The sequence below is a fragment of the Sylvia atricapilla genome, chromosome 2 (genome assembly GCF_009819655.1).
Source record: "Sylvia atricapilla isolate bSylAtr1 chromosome 2, bSylAtr1.pri, whole genome shotgun sequence".
Taxonomy (NCBI): domain Eukaryota; kingdom Metazoa; phylum Chordata; class Aves; order Passeriformes; family Sylviidae; genus Sylvia; species Sylvia atricapilla.
Window position 1 is genome coordinate 110,735,310 of NC_089141.1, and position 18,187 is coordinate 110,753,496.

Sequence of the window (18,187 nt, forward strand, 5' to 3'; positions counted from 1 at the left end):
TCTCTTCAATCCAGCTCTCTGCTCCTAGGCTTTCATTTAAAGTAGGAGAGAGCCAAGAATCCTGTCCCAGGCACCTCTGCAGGGCTTGGAGCTTGCAAGGCAACACACACACACACACAGAGGGGACCCAAAGCCGGCTGCTAATGACCCTGCTGCATCCCTGGGACAGAGCTGCTGAGAAAGCCCAGCTCTGGGCTGTGTTTTCAGAGCTGTGTTTTCATAAGGTTATGGAGGGAATTAGAAGACCCAACTAGAACTTTCAAGAGCTGATGAGAAAAAAAAAAATTAAAAAAATGAAATTAAGTGTGCCTGGAGTCACCCACTAGATCATTTAGAGGGATGATGGCCAAGAAGTGGAAAAGATCAATTCCCTCCACTGGACAAGGTTGGCTCGTGCTCTTGGCAGCAAATTCTGAGCAGAGGCTGCAGCCCATGATCCCAGACTGGAGAGAAGGGATATATATGACCCGACTTAGAAGAAAGCTGCCTGGCATTTTCTGTGGTGCAGGAAAGTGGAGTTACTTCAGATGCCTGTTTTGGGAGGCTGCCATGTGAGCAGCTCGGAGCTGTGCAGTGACTCACTGTAAATCAGCTCCTCCATCTCCCTGACAAGCAGACCTCAGACATCCCAAACTCTTGGCAACCCAAAGATTAACCCAAAAAAGTGAAGGCTGCTGGTCCTGGTGCCAGCCTGATGCAATCTGCCCCACAGTTCACAGAGGGGACAGGGGCTGTCTGGGCCAAAAACCCGGCATGAGCAGCGCACAAGGTGATCATTGCTGCATCCCTGACTCATCCCTGGGAGCCTCCTTGTCTGCAAGCTGCTGATCAGCCCCTCCAGCAACATCAGGAGCAATGTCTGCAAAGCGTTTCACTGCTTGGGGCTGCTTTTCAGTGGGTGGGAGATTGTCCCTCAGCTGCATCACTCCAGAGAGAGTCACAAGGAATTCCTGGGGGGGGTCAAGCAGATTTTGCACAGTTCTTTGCAGTACGTTAAAAATTAGACTTTCTATGTCAACATTTTAAAAATACCAGTCTTCATAAAGAGCTAGGTAACCTCTCAGATACACGACATTTTCTCTGTGACGTAGGTATTTTCTCATATTCGTTCTCTTTGTGCAGGGCTGTTTCCATTAACAGGCAGAGGAACATTTTCTCAATAGAAGAGATTAAAGAGTCTCAGCTTTTAGGGAGGGAGGCCAAAAAATCCGCCACAGAATCCGTGTGAAAAAGATGACAAAAGCCTCCAGTAGCACTGAAAGTGTCTGATCTGCTCTGCCAGAACATTTTGAAGCCAACATGAAATGGGGACAATTTAAACTAAATTCCCAAAATTACGAGTACTTGAGTGTCACTTTTCCTGGGAGTCACACGACTCTTACCATCTCCAAAAACCACAGGTCATGACCAAAGGAACTCAGAAGATTGGGTGACAAATCATTAGTGCCTGCCTTCAAATAACACATTTGTGTCTCTTCTTTTTGGTTGTCTCCACTTTACTGAACCTGACTGTTCATCCATGTCAGGTACATAAGATTCCCTCTAGAACTTCGAGAGCCAGAAACTCTCACTGAGGAAAATTGAACTGAGATCTTCATGCAGTAAGACAATCCAATTTCCTGAGGAAACAGTAAGCATCACGGATTAATGGTACGGTCAGGAGAGAGGGCAGCACTGAAGAAATGCAGAAAATGAAATGGAAGTCGCTTATGAGAGGAGGGAATGCCTCACAGAGAACTTGAATTTTATTTTATTTTTGGATTATTTTTGACTCTGCTTTCTCCAGCCGCCAATTGGTTGGACACAGCCCAGGTTTTCACCCCAGTGCTGGGTTTCAGCCCCTGCATCCCCTTCCCTCCTGCACCCTCCTTTTCTTAGAGGTGGCCCCAGGCAAACCTTTTAGTGAGAAGCTTCTTCCAGAGGGGCTTTGTTAGAGGCTGGACCCCCTCCAGTCACACTCCAGCACAGCTGAAGCTGTCTCCTTCCTGGTCCTTCATCCTCCTCTTTCTCCTTTTCCTTCATCTTTAAACGGATTTCACCAGATTCCTATTTTTTTTTTTTTTTCCCCTCCTTTCCATAAATCCTGTTCTCTCACCTTCAGCTGCTTCCCCACAACCTGGACACTGCATGTCTGGATGTGAAGGCTTTCCTCTCCTTGGACCTTAGCCCCTGCCTAAAAGACTCCAGTAGGCAGCAAGGAGGTTTTCAGACAATAAACTGAGATCAAGGACGTACAGAAATAATCACACAAAAATAAAGTGAAAACCCAAGAGCCCTCCCCTAAAACAACTTTGTGCCCAGCTCTTTTTTTCTCCAACCCCACACCTTCTTCCTGCATTTTTACTCATTTGTTTTCCCCTGCTGCTGTTTCATCATCACCATCATCTCCTCTGGCCACTGCTCTGCTCCTCACTCTCTGCCTTGCTGTCTTCACCTGCCAGGGAGGAAGAGGCTCCACACTCTTCCCCACTTCATCCCAGGGGTGTAATCTCCCTGCCATTTGCCATCCAGCCCTTCTGCCAGCCGCAGCAGCAGCTCTCTGCCTCTCTCTGCCCCAGGAATTGTGCCCAGGGGCAGCAGCAAAGCCCCGGAGCCAGAATCACTCAGCAGCCCAACAGGATTCCTGCAGAGGAACCCAAGCCCTGCTTACTTTGGAGCCTGTGAGTGCCTGACCCTGGCGCTAGGGAGAAAGCCAAAGGCAACACAGCACTTTGTTTCTCTTAATAAAACGCTGCTTTTGGGCTGTTTTATTTCTCCACATTGCTCTTCCCTCCTCCCTCCTGAACGCTTCGCTTTCCCAGGGTGACTGACTGAGGCTGGAGTTGTGTTTGAAGAAGAGGAGCTGCTGCTAAGTGGAGTGCCTGGGTTGTGTGCAGGTCTGGGAGCACACCCGGGTCTGGGAGAGTCTCTGCACACCTGAAGGCAGAACCTGCACTATGAACAGGCTTCTTTCCTCGAAACACACCCACACCCACCACTGAGATTGGTGGTGGCCCCGTGAATTAAATATTGCTGGTGGGTTACAGCATCACATTGCAACAAACACCACAGTTAGCATTGCTGAATGTTGATTTTAGGAATTCCCACTGAGTCCTCTGCGAGGAGACACAGACCTCCAACAAGATTAAGATATCCCAAGAGGAGCCCCACGCTCTCCTTGTGTCTTTGGGATCCAGTTTTTCCCCAGTGCTGCCTCTGCTACTCCCTGTTTCTTTGGCCATGATCCCTTGGGAGCCTGCTGCCTGCAGAAACCAGCTCTGCCTCTCACTCCAAAGGTGAGGAGGTTTAAACTCCACCAAATCCTCCTGAGACACAAATCCCATCACTCAGGATCACTTTGTGAAAGCATCCTGCCCTTGGCATATCCCAGCCCAGCCTCCAGCACGAGCAGGAGCTGCTGCAAGGCAGCTCAGAGACCTGCACGGGAAGAGCCCAGCAAAGGCTGCTCCAAACCAACCCAGGATTTGACTCGGGGTGAATCGAACAGTAATTCACAAAGTAATTGCTTGGGCAAACTTGCTTGAAAGCAGACTCACACCACAGAATACTAAACCTGCACGGAAGGCATGCAGCACTACAGAATTTTTTTTTTTCCCTAAAAAATACGACCAGCAAGGCAGTTTATCATGGGGGTGTTTGTTTTTTGGTTTCTTTGCTGCTGTTCCAAGCAGAACCCATTTATGTGGACAATTCCAACTGTGCTTGAAAAACAGAGACAGCAAAAGCAATGCAGAAGGCAGCTCCTGATGTTTAGAGAGATGCAGAAGGTGAATGTAACAGAGCTGCTAATCATGCTTTTATGGGTCTGGGAGGAAAACCCTGGTCTCCTGAAAAAAACCCTGTGTATGGGAAGCAGTCTGCATTTTGGAATAACATTTCCCTTTTGATGACACAGAGGAATGACATTTGACAGATGCATTATTTCATTAGAGGATTTCAAGCAGGCAAACAGAGCTTGCTTTGTTTTCCCTGCTGTTACTGTAAGGCTTGCATCATCTGCAACCTTTCTACCGGGAGGTCTCATTTCAAATGACAGTGAATATTGTTCTGAGAAATGCATGTGTCAGTTCTGCTTCCCATACACAGATGCTCACAGGATTTCATCCATTCCAGCTCCATTTCTAGGTGCTTTGCTGGTGATGGACTTCACCGTCCTCAAAGGATTATTTGCTGACACCTGGGGTAAATTCAGAGCTACATGATGTGCCTGACAGGGATTTGTATGAGAATTTAATCTATCTAATTTAGGTCTAACACAGGTCTCAGTCCTAAACCAAACCTCCCTGGGCTTCTCTACCTGCACTCCAGATTTGTCAGTCACCCTGGTTCTGCCTTTTTTGGGCTAGTGACATCTATTTTGAGAACTGCCACTGTGAAAATCAGAGCAAGGAAACCCAAAGGTTTCTATTTTTCTCTGCTTTCAGCAACTGCAGAGACCTACAGGCAGACACACAAACCAGCTGTGATAGTGAATCTCCCTTGGTGGCAAGCGAGTAAAATTTGGAAGAGTATGATCCTGAGACATTTTTTGACCTCTTTTGTTCCTTTTTTACCGTATTTTCTTCCTTTCATGTAACTGAAAAGCTGCAGCCAGAGGGGGAGGAAGATTTTCTAAAGACTTTTAACAGCAATGGCTAAATTGAATCCCATTGTTACCTCTCAGTATAGAACTAAACCTGCAGATTCTGCCACAGGAGGACACAACATTCAGCTGCTTCCCACCGGATGATCCTAGCAATTTAAGAATAAAATTCAGAACCTGCTGTACTTACTAAGCTGAAGCCTCATGTGGCCTGTGGTGAAATTGGGTGACTCAGACTCGAATATAATACCCTGTCCTTGCAGCAGAAATAACAGCAGTGTGTTTGGTGGAAGATTCAGAGGGAACTCACCCCTTGCAAAGGTTTTGCCTGTGTCATTCAGCTGTGAAGTGCTGCCCACACCAAAAACCTTTTACATCACAGGGAAGAAAAAATGAGAACTCAGAAATTATTGATCACTTTTTGTTTCACCGCAGGAACTCAGGCTCCTGCTTCCAGTTCTGGCCCCAGCGCTGGAAGCAGCTGCTGCTTTCTGAATAATCCATGAAATTCAGACCACCTGTTCAGGGTTTAGGTAGCAGATAAACTGAAAATAACTCCGGCCTTGTAACAACGTTCCAAAGTTCATTCTTACATGGCAGCACATGTGAAGTGGGTTTAGTGTCCTCCTCTGCTGAAACAAACAACTGGACAAAAGGGAATTTTGTGGAACTGGGGGGTTTTGTCAGCTGCTCTGTAAGAGAAGGGAGAGAAACCCTACCCCAGTATCATAATGAGGTGAAGAAAACACCCTTGAAATCCTCAGTGTAAAGTACAGCATCAAGAGACTTGGCACACATTTTTTGTAGCTGATCTCCTGACGCAGGAGTTGAGCAGGATCCTGAAATACGCTGAAGAAAGTTTGGCTCTTGTATTCCCAGTTTACAGAGCAGTCAATGGTTCACTGCAGCCAAAGGGTAACTGGTATACAGAGGAATTACAGAGAAAAAAACCAAACAAATAAATCACCCCAGGCATCCTGAAATATGCTGAAGAAAATTTGGTTCTTGTTTCCCCGTTTACAGAGCAGTCAATGCTTCACTGCAGCCAAAGGGTAACCGATAGACAGAGAAATTACAGAGGGAAAAAAACAACCCCAAACACCCCAATTGATGCCAACTATCTTCTTATTCCAAACTGGAAAATAACCAAAAGAAGGGAGACAAAGGAGGAAAGAACTAACACTTTCTAACAACCCAGTTTAATAAACTCTTCAGCAGTGAGACACATAACCCACCACTTCAGGTCACTGGACATAAGGCTGGATTACATCACAGCTAAATCCTCCCCTTCCCTCTCCCCAGCCGTAAGGATGACGGTCACATTTTTAACTCAGCATGGCAGCAAATGTAGCTCAAGGTCCCCAGAGCAGCAGACACAACCCCCAGGAGTGTCTGCAGTCCCTGCAGGCTGTGACAGCAGGGCAGGACACATCCCCACCATCCCCTGGCTGGTTCAGCAGAGAGCAAAACAAAAGCCAACCAGCCTTGCTCCAAGGTGAAAAGGGCGTAGGTCAGCGATCAGAACATCCCATCAGAGCTGGGGACAAACCATGAAATTATCTCATCTAACCACTTACATAATGCACAGGCCAGAAATTTCCTTCAGACCAGAGGCCACCACTACTGATCCTGGATGGAATTGTAATCAATCCTCCCCAAATTAATTCCGTATGAAACCCATCAGCCTCCAGCAGCTCCAAACACCCTCTGATTTAATTTACACCATCTTACACCTGCCTCATCCTGAGCACAGACAACCCCAGGCCTCATCACTGCAGAAACATCCCAGCATCAACCAAAGAACTCTGGGCCTAAACATGACGAGTTCAGCCAGAGTCTGAGGCAGCACAGCTTTGGCACAAACACATGTGGAGGATTCCCACTGTTATTCTAAGGATGTTATGCCAGAAGCACATGCAACGATCTCCTTAAAGGAATGGCAGAATCCCTTCTGGAATCTCCCCTACTAGCAAAACACACAGGATTAAGTCTTGGTGCACGGAGTGGGTTCACAGAACTTACAGGCAGGAGGAGTCTCAAAGCAGCTTGGGGACACCACACTGCTGTCCCTGCTACTTATTTACCTTCTTCCCATCTTATAAATCCTTCCCACACAGAGACAAACCCCCCCCTGCAGCCTGTCCAGCAACAGCAGCAAATTCACAAAGATTTTCTCAAGGGAAGCTCCTTCTCCCCATCAGGCAAAACAGAAACTGGGTTTTGAGACCCTCTTCTTTTATAAGACAGCCCAGCAATTATTTGCCTGTTCCTAGGAGGCACCTTGGGCACAATTTGCTCAGAAATTCTGTAACCAGAAGTTGTTTTCCTTTCCAATCAGTTTTTCTCCAGACCATCTGCGGTTTGGACATTGTCAGGAAGAGGCACAAAAACCCCCTCAAACATTTTTAGTGAATTAAGTCAGTAAATGTTGGAGATGATCAGAGCTAGAGAGAAAGGATGAAGCTTTTCTATGCCAATTATATATATACACTGAAGAGCAAGCAAAGCAGACAACAAAAATGTCACCTTGAAAGTCACCATAGGAGCCACACTCAGCCCCTGACTCAGGCAAATGTCCCAGCAGGAATGTGTGTCCTTCCAACCAATAAATGGAGCATTTCTTCATGGAGATGTAAGAGAGAAAGTACTCAACACTGCTCTGTTTAGAACAGAATCTATTTTTATTCAGCACAAGATGGTGAATGGATAAAGTTCACAATAATCAGCATTAAAAAAACCAACAAACCAACCCTGCAGTTGCATAAAATTTGGCTGTACCTACTGGTCACTCACATTTTTACATACAAAATCTTGTCAGCCTTGCCCATTTCCAGATTAATGGATACAGACACCTGATACTAACAAAACACACAGTTTATTCACTATTTGGGGGACCTTCAGGGTTGTTTTTTTTTTAAAAAAAGGAAACCAAATCTTTATCTTTTTGTCCACCAAATTTGTAGCTTGGAGGGACTGAAATGTAATCTGTCATTACCCCAAGTCACTGCAGTGCAAAAGCTATTCAAATAAATAAATAAATAACAGCAGCAGCCCCAACGAGTAAAACCCAAAACACATTTAAATATCTTCAGAAATACAACCAAAAGCTTTTAAACCTCAGACTTCAGCCCACAGGGAACAGCTTCTCAAAATCTGAGTGCAGCAGAGTTTGAACTGTTTCAGTAAACTGGTATAAAGCTCTACACATATTTTTGGGGAAAGGGATTGGAACACCCAGCTCAAGTGGTTCTCCATCCACCTCTCCCTCCTCACACAGGCACTGAAGTTGTGCCAGGACAGCTGTTTTGGGGTTGCCATGTTATTTTTGCCCCATCAGAGGCTGTTGCAGCAGTGCCCCAGGTTCAGCCTGGTTGAGCTAGGAGCAGTCTGACATTCCAGGAGCAGCTTCCCATCCCAGGAGGATGGAAGTCCCTTCAAGTAACACAGTTACTGCACAGTGCTGTCACATTGTTGAGTTCACATGTTGAGTATCCCCCCTGGTTTACTCAAAATGTGTGAGGTCAACCTTCCATCCAAGTAAGTGCAGGGACAGGACCCTCCTAGAGCTCCCTGCAAGGACCTGGCACCTTCCCTAAGTCCCTGTGGGTCTGAGGTCATTCCTGCACCTCTGCCCAGCAAAACAATAAAAATGAGCCCATTCTGACACTGTTCAGGTCAAGCATGAAGCACTTTCACTCCAAAAGTGCTGGATCAAACCACTGAAGCAACTCAAAGACTGAGCAGGTACAAAACAGCCCTGGAAACTAAGTGTTACCAGTAGCTGATGAGACATTCCTGAATATTTTTTGCAGGGCTTTTAAATTGTTTTGCTAATCAAGTGGAAAAGCCTCTTGCACTGTCTCACAAACCTTAAGAGCATAGAGCAAGACAAAGGCCTAGAGCTTTAATAAATACAGTTAAAGACAACACACAGTTTAAATTACCAAATCTTTGTGAGATAAGTATAAACATCCCGTACAAAAAAAAAGATTGCTTTTCACAAAATGATTTCATACCCCAAAAAAATATAAAAAAAAAAAATCACAGAAACATTCTGTTTGCAAAGCAGACAGCTGTACAAAGAAATAATATGTACTGAAGACATTAAACCATCTATTTTCTGGGTAGCACTAGCTACTCAAATGTTCTGTTATCTTACAAACTACCACCCACACAGGTAATTTTTCTTTTCTGGTGTTTTGGCTCCAAATCTGAAACCTGGAGCCACTTGAGAGAGAGTTCTGGATATTAAGGCCCAGATGTGACAGTGACTTCCATGTGCACACACCAGCACTGAAAGCCAACAGACAGCCCTGTGCCAGTGGGCACCAAAGCAGCTCCACTGCTCAGTCCTATGCTGCTGAAGCACAGGGCAGTTCACAGCTCTCTGCCACCCCAAAGAAACCTCTCTCCTCTCAGCCCAGCAGAGCAGCACAATTCTGTGACGTTTGCACAACCAGTTTATAATGCCCTGAAAAATCATTAGAGCCCTCACTGGAAATTTCTGACTCATAAACTGCTTTTTGTTGCTTAGGACTCCTGGTTTTTTGCATAACCCTAATGGAGGACTAACATCCATCCAGAGGATCTGTGAAAACTGCTAACTGCAGTACGCAGCCAAGAGTAAATTCTATTTTGTAACTTACCAAAAAGCTGGATGCTGTCCTTGGGAAGTAGTACTGTAGCTAAAAACTAATAATACAGCAGGGTGGTTATTGTCTGAGCAGCTTCAAACACTAATAGCAGCACATCTTAATAACCAGCTGATATTGTCCTCTATAAAGTGATGCTCTCAGTGTACACAAGATGACATAAGAGACACATACTTTGCTCACTGACATTGGCACAGTCACTCAGAGACTGTTAAAATTTCGACTTCCTCCTGTGCTCTAGCTTTGCCTTGATTTTTGGCAAATACACAGTCCATAGTTTCAATTAAAAACATCCTATCAAAAGAAATAAAAAAGGCACTTGGTACTTCTCTTTGGCTCAGTTGAGGCCTGCTGCTGAAACCTTCCCAAAGTCCCCATCTCTTCATCTGATGAACAGTTGCCATCCTGAGGTACTTATTCATGTGCAAAAATCAGAGCTTCAGGGATTTTCCAGCTGCTCCCACAAAACCTGCAAGGCTCTTCACTACACAGAGACTCTTCAAACACAGAATAAAGTGCCCCTCTTGAAATACAGAATAAGGTGTTTGGTTTTTCAGGGAAGAGCTCCATCCACTGGCACACTGCTTATCCCAGCTCCGGTCTCGTAGCTCAGTGCTCTTTGAACCTGGGGAAGAACAGGCAGCAAAAGCTGAGGTGTGAGGCAGAACAGACACCAGAAGGCAGCATCCAGCTCCTGCTGTGCAGTTTTCTATTCTCTCCATTTTACTTCTCCAAAATTCTTCGATCACAGGGCTCCATTTAGATTTTGTGTATTAATTCAGTGGATTTTTTTTTTTCCTTTTCTCAATGCAAAACACTGTAAATTCAGACTCACCCTTTTCTTTAAGGAGAACTTTTGCAGAAAGTTACATTTCAAACTATTATTAAACACAGGGCAAGCAATTCCCCACCAGCACAATGAAACCCATGGAGGATTAAACATTTGGATTAAAAATCCCACAGACAAAAAGCTGTGACAGAGTTCTCAGATATTTTTTAAAAGAAGATGTTCTAAAGGAGAACATTTATGATTTGAAAACATCAAACTGAGGTTACTCTTTGGAAGCAGAATTAAAACAGACAGAAATGGATTTAAAATCTTAACATGTCCAGTCTACTTTTAGGTATTATGGGACAAAGGTTGGAGTTCTCTTCCAACCTCAATGATAATTTATGACCACGTATGGAAGACTTAGAAATGTGCTTTCAAAGTGTTATTAAATAGCAGCAGCCCTATAAAACACTTACAGGGTGTGATCTGCATGACACTGAAGTTCCTTCTGGATAAGACGGAGTAAGAGCTGCAAAAACAATCACAAAATTTCCTTTAGTATCATCCAGATAAACAAGAAGCAGAATTATTCATTGTTATTTGGAGAGCTTCTCACTTGAAACATTACCCTGTAATGCTGAACTTTTTTTAAAAAAAATATTTACACATACTCAGTAATGTTTGGAAGAGGAGTTTCACAATAAGCAGGCAAGAGGAAAACAATTTCCTTTTTGTGTCTGAGAGGAACAAATTCTTCACAAAAACCACAATGGTTTTCTGGTTACTTTACCAGCAAATGGGTAAAGAAACCAGCAGAGGGACCCCGAGGCCTCAAGAAAACGTGTCAGAAAGAAATTTTGGCGCATGGAAGTATTCTAGCTGCTATTCCCAAAAACAACTCTGTGTGTGAAAAGCTTTAATCCCACAATAAGTCAGGGTGGGTACAGATAGTCACATTTGCTTGTCAGTGCAGCATCAGGGCTTTCAAGTGCACTTTAAAAGGATTGTTGAGATAATAGTAGCAGCAAAGTGATTTTACAAATACAATTTGGAGCTTCTCATGTACATTAAAGACAGAATTGGAGCTTTCAGGGTTCCTCACTATTTCACTGAGGTTATGCTATCCTCTGAATCTTACTATTATAAATTTGCTCACTGTTGTAAATATGAGTGTTTTAAGAAGTTAAACATTTTCAGAGGCACAGAATTGGCCAAGAATGACAGAACTGAATGTCACATAAGAGGCTAAATGTCCCTCCAGGTATCCTTGGAGAAATAACATTTGAACACAGGTATCCATATGGTGCACTGCAAACACCAGGAAAAGCAGAACAGTTATGCAAAAAAGGATTTATTACAACTGCAGAGTCAAACCTCTCAAAACCAGAGCTTTACAAAGGCATTTTAATTGATTCTGCAAAAAAAATGTGGCATTTTTTTTATTTTAATCAATAACTGTAAGAGAAAAACCAATGAGAACTTTATCTAGGGAAAATATGACAACCTCCCAAGCCTCACTCTGCAGCATGAAATACCAAATACTAAAACCAGCACAAACCAGGATTTGCTGCTGTGGATAAAGCTGCTGACTATCAGTAGCAACACACTTCAGCTATTAGCTTATCCAATTTATTGATTTAATTTCCAGAGAATTACTCCTGAACATGAAAAAAATTTACTTTTAAAGTTGGGGTTTAATTTGAATTTTGGGAAAAAAAAAAAGCCTCAGTTGTAACTCAAAGGCTTTCTGATTTTCTTGTGTCAGGAAGGGAATGTTCTGACACTCTCAGCTCCTCAGCAGGAGCCCAGAGCTTTGGACCAAGCCACCACCCCTGTGTTCTTTTTTTCCCCAAACATCTGCTCCTGGTTACTGTGAAAAGCCAGGATTGCCAGTTCTTCTTCTCCTCACTTAGTACAGCTGTTTCAGGGCCCATCTGGAATATGTGATGTATTAACATTCAACAGCTTCATTATCAGGGTGATTTGGGTGATACAGCAATGTAGGAAAACAATTTTTATGGCTTTGATAAATTTGCTTTAAAGAACACAGAAATGATTCTTCCATGAGTGGAATTGAGGCAACTTCTAGGTTTAAATATGAAGGTTTACTTGCAATTATGCCTGCTCTAAGCTGCTCAGCCAGCAATTAACAGCTGGGTATTTGCTCAGGAATTGAAGTGCATCAGAACTGATCTGCACTTTTCATTAAAATTAGATGAGAATTTCAAAACGAGCAAATTTGCCGTTAGACTGAAAATCTCCTACACCCCTGGAAGTCTAATACACCACAGAATATTGAAATGGCAAAAGGAAAATTTGCATTTTGAGGTAGTTTAGCACAAAAGAAATACACATAATGTGAATTTTTAGACTTACTAGCAAGGCACATGCATCTGCCACCATGAGCATGTAAAACACGTTGTTCCAACCAGAAGGGGAAATAAGGCCAGCCAGGAGAGGCCCCAAAGCTGCACCTAAAATAAAATATTGTCATTATATTTTGGTATTTTATATTAAATACTGACAGAACTGTGCAATATAAGATTTATTGTACTGAAATGCAGTTATTCTCAATTAGAGTATTCATTTTTCCACCTAGCTAACACACTATTACCTGATGTATTAAAAAGTCCCAGGAAGTGCAAAACATTACTGGTACAGATGGGAAGCTGGAAGACTTAGATGTGTGATAAACATCTGCCTTTGGCTCAACAAAATGCTCATCCAGTACTGAGCTGAATTTTACTGTTTCCCCTTCCTCGTGGCGGGCAAAAATAAAATATCCCTGATCCCAGGACAGCCCAGGGCCATCTCCTTTTTCTGTCTGTGTCCAGTACCAGTGACACGTCCCCTTCCTCACACCCTGAGGTGTGGCACCACTGGAGGTTTCAGGTAAAGTTTGTGCTACTCCCCACTGTCTTGGGCTACAATGCAGGATGTAACCAAAAGTGTGTATTCTATTGCCAGCTGTTAAAACCAGCTGGGGCAGTGTTCTTTGTCTCTTCCAGGACCTATCCTCCCTCAGGGGATATCTCCTGTTAATGGGCCATCCAGGCTCACTGCAGGGCTGATACAATTCCATCATCCCATTGGGAGAGGCTCCACCCAGGGGGAGGAGCCAAACATTCCTACCTGGATAAATCCTGAGATTCAGAACACCAGGACAGCCTGTTTGCACTGGATTCCCAGAGGAAAACTAGACTCATCTCACCACCACTTCAGAGAAAGCTACACCCTTCTACAGGATCATCTCTGCTCCAACAGAACCACATCTGTCACTGCAGGAGGACTTGATTGGACTGCTGCCAACATCCTGACCAACAGGGTGTCAGGTTGTGTTCTGACTCTGTCAGGAGTTTCCTTTTTGTTTGTTTCCTCTTTTTGTACTACTACATTTTTTTTTAATAATTCCTAGTAAAGAATTGTTATTCCTATTCCTTTGCCTGAGAGCCCCTTAATTTCAAAATTATAATAATTTAGAGGGAGGGGGTTTACATCCTCCATTCCAAGGGAAACTCCAGCTTTCTCTGGCAGACACCTGTCCTTCCAAACTAAGACACCCATTCTCAAAACTGCCCTGAGTCCTGGCAAAATGTGACCTGAAGAGCCCAGTTTCTCAAAAATGCTTTGTTTTAACCTGTCCCAGCTGGGGCAGGTGGTCCTGACTTACCCACAGATCCTGTCCCGTCGATGATCGCTGTCACAGTGGACAAGGCTCTTGCATTCCCTTTCAGGCTTTTGTGGGTACCCTGGAGGGACAGAGATGGCTTGGACCCATCCTAAGCTGAGCTCTGAGAAAGCCCTGGTTAACACCATCCATCTCCCACCCCTCCACACGGCATCGGCATCGGTGCTATGGAGTTGCCTCAAGCACCTTGCAGTGTCAGCCCCCAGGCCAAGGCTAGAATGCTTGGAGATTTCTGCCCTGCTCCTTTTGCTGTATTTAAAACATTCCTGCATTTCAGACAATAAGAGGACTTTTGCCTCTTGCTTGGTGCCCTGAAGAACCAACACATTACAAAACAAACTTCCAAAGTCTCCCTACAATGTTTAGGTTAAGTCTCCCTGAGCAATGTTAAGGTTTTCACATGGCATTTGGGACTTGGCTGACCTGATGCTGCTCCAAGTGCTGGCAGCTTAAGTACCCTGGACTTCTTATTTTCGTACCTTTACTTCTGTAAAGGTCTGTGCCAGATATAGCTTTCTGATGGGAAATAAATCACCAGCTCATGTCTCACACAGGTACAGCTCCTCCAATCATTTAAAAATGCAAAATACAAAAGGGTACAAGGCACCTGTACAGAGAGGCCGGGCTTTGCAGGCAACCTTCAGGTTCAATGTGGGCGGTCACCCACAGTCTTGTGAGTGGTCAGGAATAATTTAGAGGCCTTTCACAAGCATGGCACTCATTTATACTAAAGCACAAACTAAAACAGATCTCAGTGGCTGAGTTCAGCACTGTCTTTCCTTCTGACTCCCTTGCTTTGGGACAATGGTGGCATTGTCCCTTCCCTGGTGACCCTGCAGAAGTCAAAGGACTTTCACTGGAGGCCAAATATCACAGGAGAAGCTAAACTCACCAAGTCAGCAGAGACAGCAGTGGTGATCAGGGCATAAGGGCCATTCACCAGGGCACCACTGATAAGCAGCATCACTGTTCCCCAGGTAAAAACAAAACAAAACAAAACAACAAACAAACAAACAAAAAAGAAAATGTGAGTTGCATGAAAAACTGTTCACCACAACAACAGGAGCCATCACAGCCTATGGTTTAATCCTTCCTTGGCTCCCCTGACCCAAAACAGCATTGGGAAAGGAGGAAGACCAACATCCATTCCTCTATGTCTTCAACGCTTACTCTACAATGTAAATTCTCAAACATATCAAAAGATGAGGCTGAGACAAAAAAGCACTTCCCAGGGCGCTTTTTCATCTTTACTGATCCTGGGAGGTCACAGAAAGGGGAATATTTGACCAAACTGACCATGAGGGCAGTGGCTGCACACAGGATACACCCACAAGTCCCTTCTCTCCTTGTACAGCACCTCTGGCCTTTAGGTGAGACACCACTGCCAGCACTTGGGCTTTCATTTCTGGTTTGAGGTAACAGATAGAAAGGCCAGAGGTGAATTCAGCCTATTAAGAAAAGTTACTGCTGTTGTCAAAAGTACTACAGGCAATATTTAAACATCTCTGACATTTGGCACAAGGGATATAAAAAAGCCTGTGCTGACACAACAACAAGCTCCAGAAAGACTAATGATATCAACTAAATCTGTTCTCTAGCCACCCCTTATTCATTCCCTACCTTCCCAGTTCAACCTGTAAAAAGCCCGCAAGACCAAATCTAAGGAATTTTATCCCATACCTCCTGCCCTAAGGAAAAAATAAAATAGATAACATAGATAAAATAAAGACAAAAGGAAAGAGAATCAAAGGTCACAAATGCAAGGTTCACAGAAAACTAGGCAGAATAATTTAAGAATACTCACCTACAGTAGCCTCAAGGCCCATTTTACTGACTGCAGAGAACATGTATAGCTGGAAAGACAATGAGTAAGCACTCAGAATACCAACATATGGACTAATCCTGGGTTCCCCAGTTGCCCCATGTTAACTACAAGATATCTTAGTTGGCATTACATGAAAGTTCCAGGTTTTACTAAACCCTTTTAGGCCACAGCAGAATGATTGTTTGACTGGACACAGAAGGGAGATAAGGGGTAGGATTCTCTATGTCCTTTCAGAAGGAAGGGCTGTGCTATGAAACCACTCAATTTTGAATTCTCCAAATGCAGCTTCAGCATAGCACAGAATAGAATAATGAAAAATCAAATAAAAATGTCTCTCATGTCCATCTGCTGGTTTTCCAACAGTTACAGCTCAGAAATTTTAGCCTTTGAGCAGGTAAAATGAACATCAAACTTTACAAGAGAGTGAAACTTCCCATATATTCTGTAACAAAAAAAAAAAAAATACATCAGACTAGTTTGCTTGTTAACTTGTTTAGCCCAAATATCTATACAGTTTTTAATCTGGTCTGGACTCTTTACATCCAGGCTGGGAGGTGCTGCCTGCAGAAATGTCCAGGGCACAGTGTCACAGCCTCAAGCACAGCTGTGAGAGAGGGGCAGGCTCTTACTGTGGGTGCTGCAAGCAGTAACATCATCCCGCAGGTGGACGCCCTCTTCTCCAGCCTGTCTGAAATCAGACCTGCCAAAATCCCACCTAAAAGAACACACAGGGTGTGAGGAAAACATTCAGAGAGTTGTCACAAAAGACAGCAGTTTAATGCAACAGAACCCAGTGGCTTTTACTGCATAGTTACACAATTCACACAGCTACATCCTCATTAACCAAACAAGTTTGAGTTGAAGAGAGCAGAAACAGACACTTGTTCCTCATTATTCCAAATATCCAAGGCAAAAAGCCTTTTACCAGGTGCCACATGGACCTACTGCTGGAGTTCTGGTATTCCACTCACTGATCTCTTAATTCCTCACATGCAATAGCCAACCTGCTTCTCTGTCCAAGTCCCACTGCAACCAGGGAAAGGAATTAAACTGTCTTGCACTGGGGCATTAGAATTTATTCAGTGGTCACCTTGAAAATTATAAAGGAATAGCCTAGTCTTTATTATTATGATGATCTCTCAATTTTATCACATACTGTTATGTAAGGCATCAAAAAAAAACCCAAAACCAAACCAGAACACCTGTGGCCATTAAACTTTGTGGCCACAAAATCCACACCACTGAGCAAACAGGGACAGCTCTCTTAAGTCAGACTGACAAAAGGAAGTATTTTGATGGGTAGTGACCAAGACTCATGGGCCAGAGCAACCAGAGAGAAAAGATTCCATAATTTGACTATTCCAATCTGTACTGGACAGCATCACTGGCTGTGAAAGAATTTTACTAGATTTTTCACTTTTCAACATGACTCACAGCTACTGCTACTCTTCTTCAGGAGAAATAATGCATATGAACTATAAAATATGTAAGCTGTGTATTCCAGAGCCTTTCCTAAACTGGTGTGATCAAGAGTGAAGCAACATTAAAACTTACCAAAGATCCCACCCACATCAAACAGTGTAGAAAGGTCTCCAGCTCTTTTGGCATCAAGATGCTCTAGTGAGAGAAGCAAAGCATTTGTCTCATTCCTGGGCTATAAAACATGGAAATCTCAGCAGTCTTGTAAAGCCAGGGCAAAGGCATCTTACAGCAAAAAATTTTTTTTTCAGAATAAGCCACAAGAAGTTGATGTTGTGTAAAAGAAGTAAGAACAAAATAGGTATTCAGCAATACAGACTTTTGAATGCAATTACTGGAAGAGGCATTTTGCCACTTTTATCATCACAGAATTACAGGATGGTCTGGGTTGAAAGGGATCTTTAAAGGTCACTCAATCCAACCTCTCTGTCATGAGCAGGGACATCTTCAATTAGATCAGGCTGCTCAGAGCCCCATCCAGCCTGAGCTTGAATGTTGCCAGGGATGGGGCATCCACAGGTTCTATGGGCAGCCTTCTGCAGCATTTCACCACCCTCACTGCAAAAAAATTCTTCTTTATATCAAGTCTAAACCTACCCTCTTTCAGTCTAAAATCATTACCCCCTTCTCCTATCACAACAGACCTTGCTAAAAAGTTACACGTGGTCCACCTTACACTCTAAAAGTATAAAAACATCAGAACATCAATACTTAACAGATACAGAAATTAATTTGCATTATTTTGTATACGTTTTAATAGGACACTTCAATAATGAAAAATATTGATAGAAAGCAAAACTTTTTGATTTGTTTGCAAGAGCCAAAGACACAGCATTTATGCCTGGAATTACTGAAGATAAGCCAGCTACTTTTGTTTGCTTTGAAAATGCCCTCTCATACACTGAATTCATAAACCTACTTGGTGACTTACAGCTCCCCTGCTACTGCAGCAGAGAAAGCCTCATTCAGAGGCAGTAACATTTATTTTCTTATTTATTCCAAGCTCATATCTGCAGAGACTTTGTAGTTGTAATTCTGTACCCTTTTCCTGTAATACTCACCTACATTTGTGATGTAGAGGGGAAGCCAGAAGAGGAATGTGTAGCTCACCAGCTTTGCAAACAGGAGACAAAGGGAGAACTCCACAACTCCCTGAGAGAATAATGAAAATAGGAAGTTAATATCTTGA

General features: G+C 43.5%; 1 protein-coding gene across 1 annotated transcript in view; it reads right to left on the bottom strand.

The window, feature by feature from the left end:
• Positions 1-7,502: 7,502 nt before the first annotated feature.
• Positions 7,503-18,187, bottom strand: part of SLC37A1 (solute carrier family 37 member 1) — a 34,567-nt gene continuing 23,882 nt past the window's right edge. The window contains exons 12-20 of the mRNA XM_066314123.1: positions 18,060-18,150; positions 17,074-17,136; positions 16,149-16,234; positions 15,499-15,547; positions 14,587-14,660; positions 13,677-13,755; positions 12,383-12,480; positions 10,483-10,535; positions 7,503-9,859 (exon numbers count right to left, since the gene is read on the bottom strand). Coding sequence (XP_066170220.1) covers positions 9,844-9,859; positions 10,483-10,535; positions 12,383-12,480; positions 13,677-13,755; positions 14,587-14,660; positions 15,499-15,547; positions 16,149-16,234; positions 17,074-17,136; positions 18,060-18,150 — 609 coding nt within the window. The 3' untranslated portion in view covers positions 7,503-9,843. The remainder of the gene's footprint in view (positions 9,860-10,482; positions 10,536-12,382; positions 12,481-13,676; positions 13,756-14,586; positions 14,661-15,498; positions 15,548-16,148; positions 16,235-17,073; positions 17,137-18,059; positions 18,151-18,187) is intronic.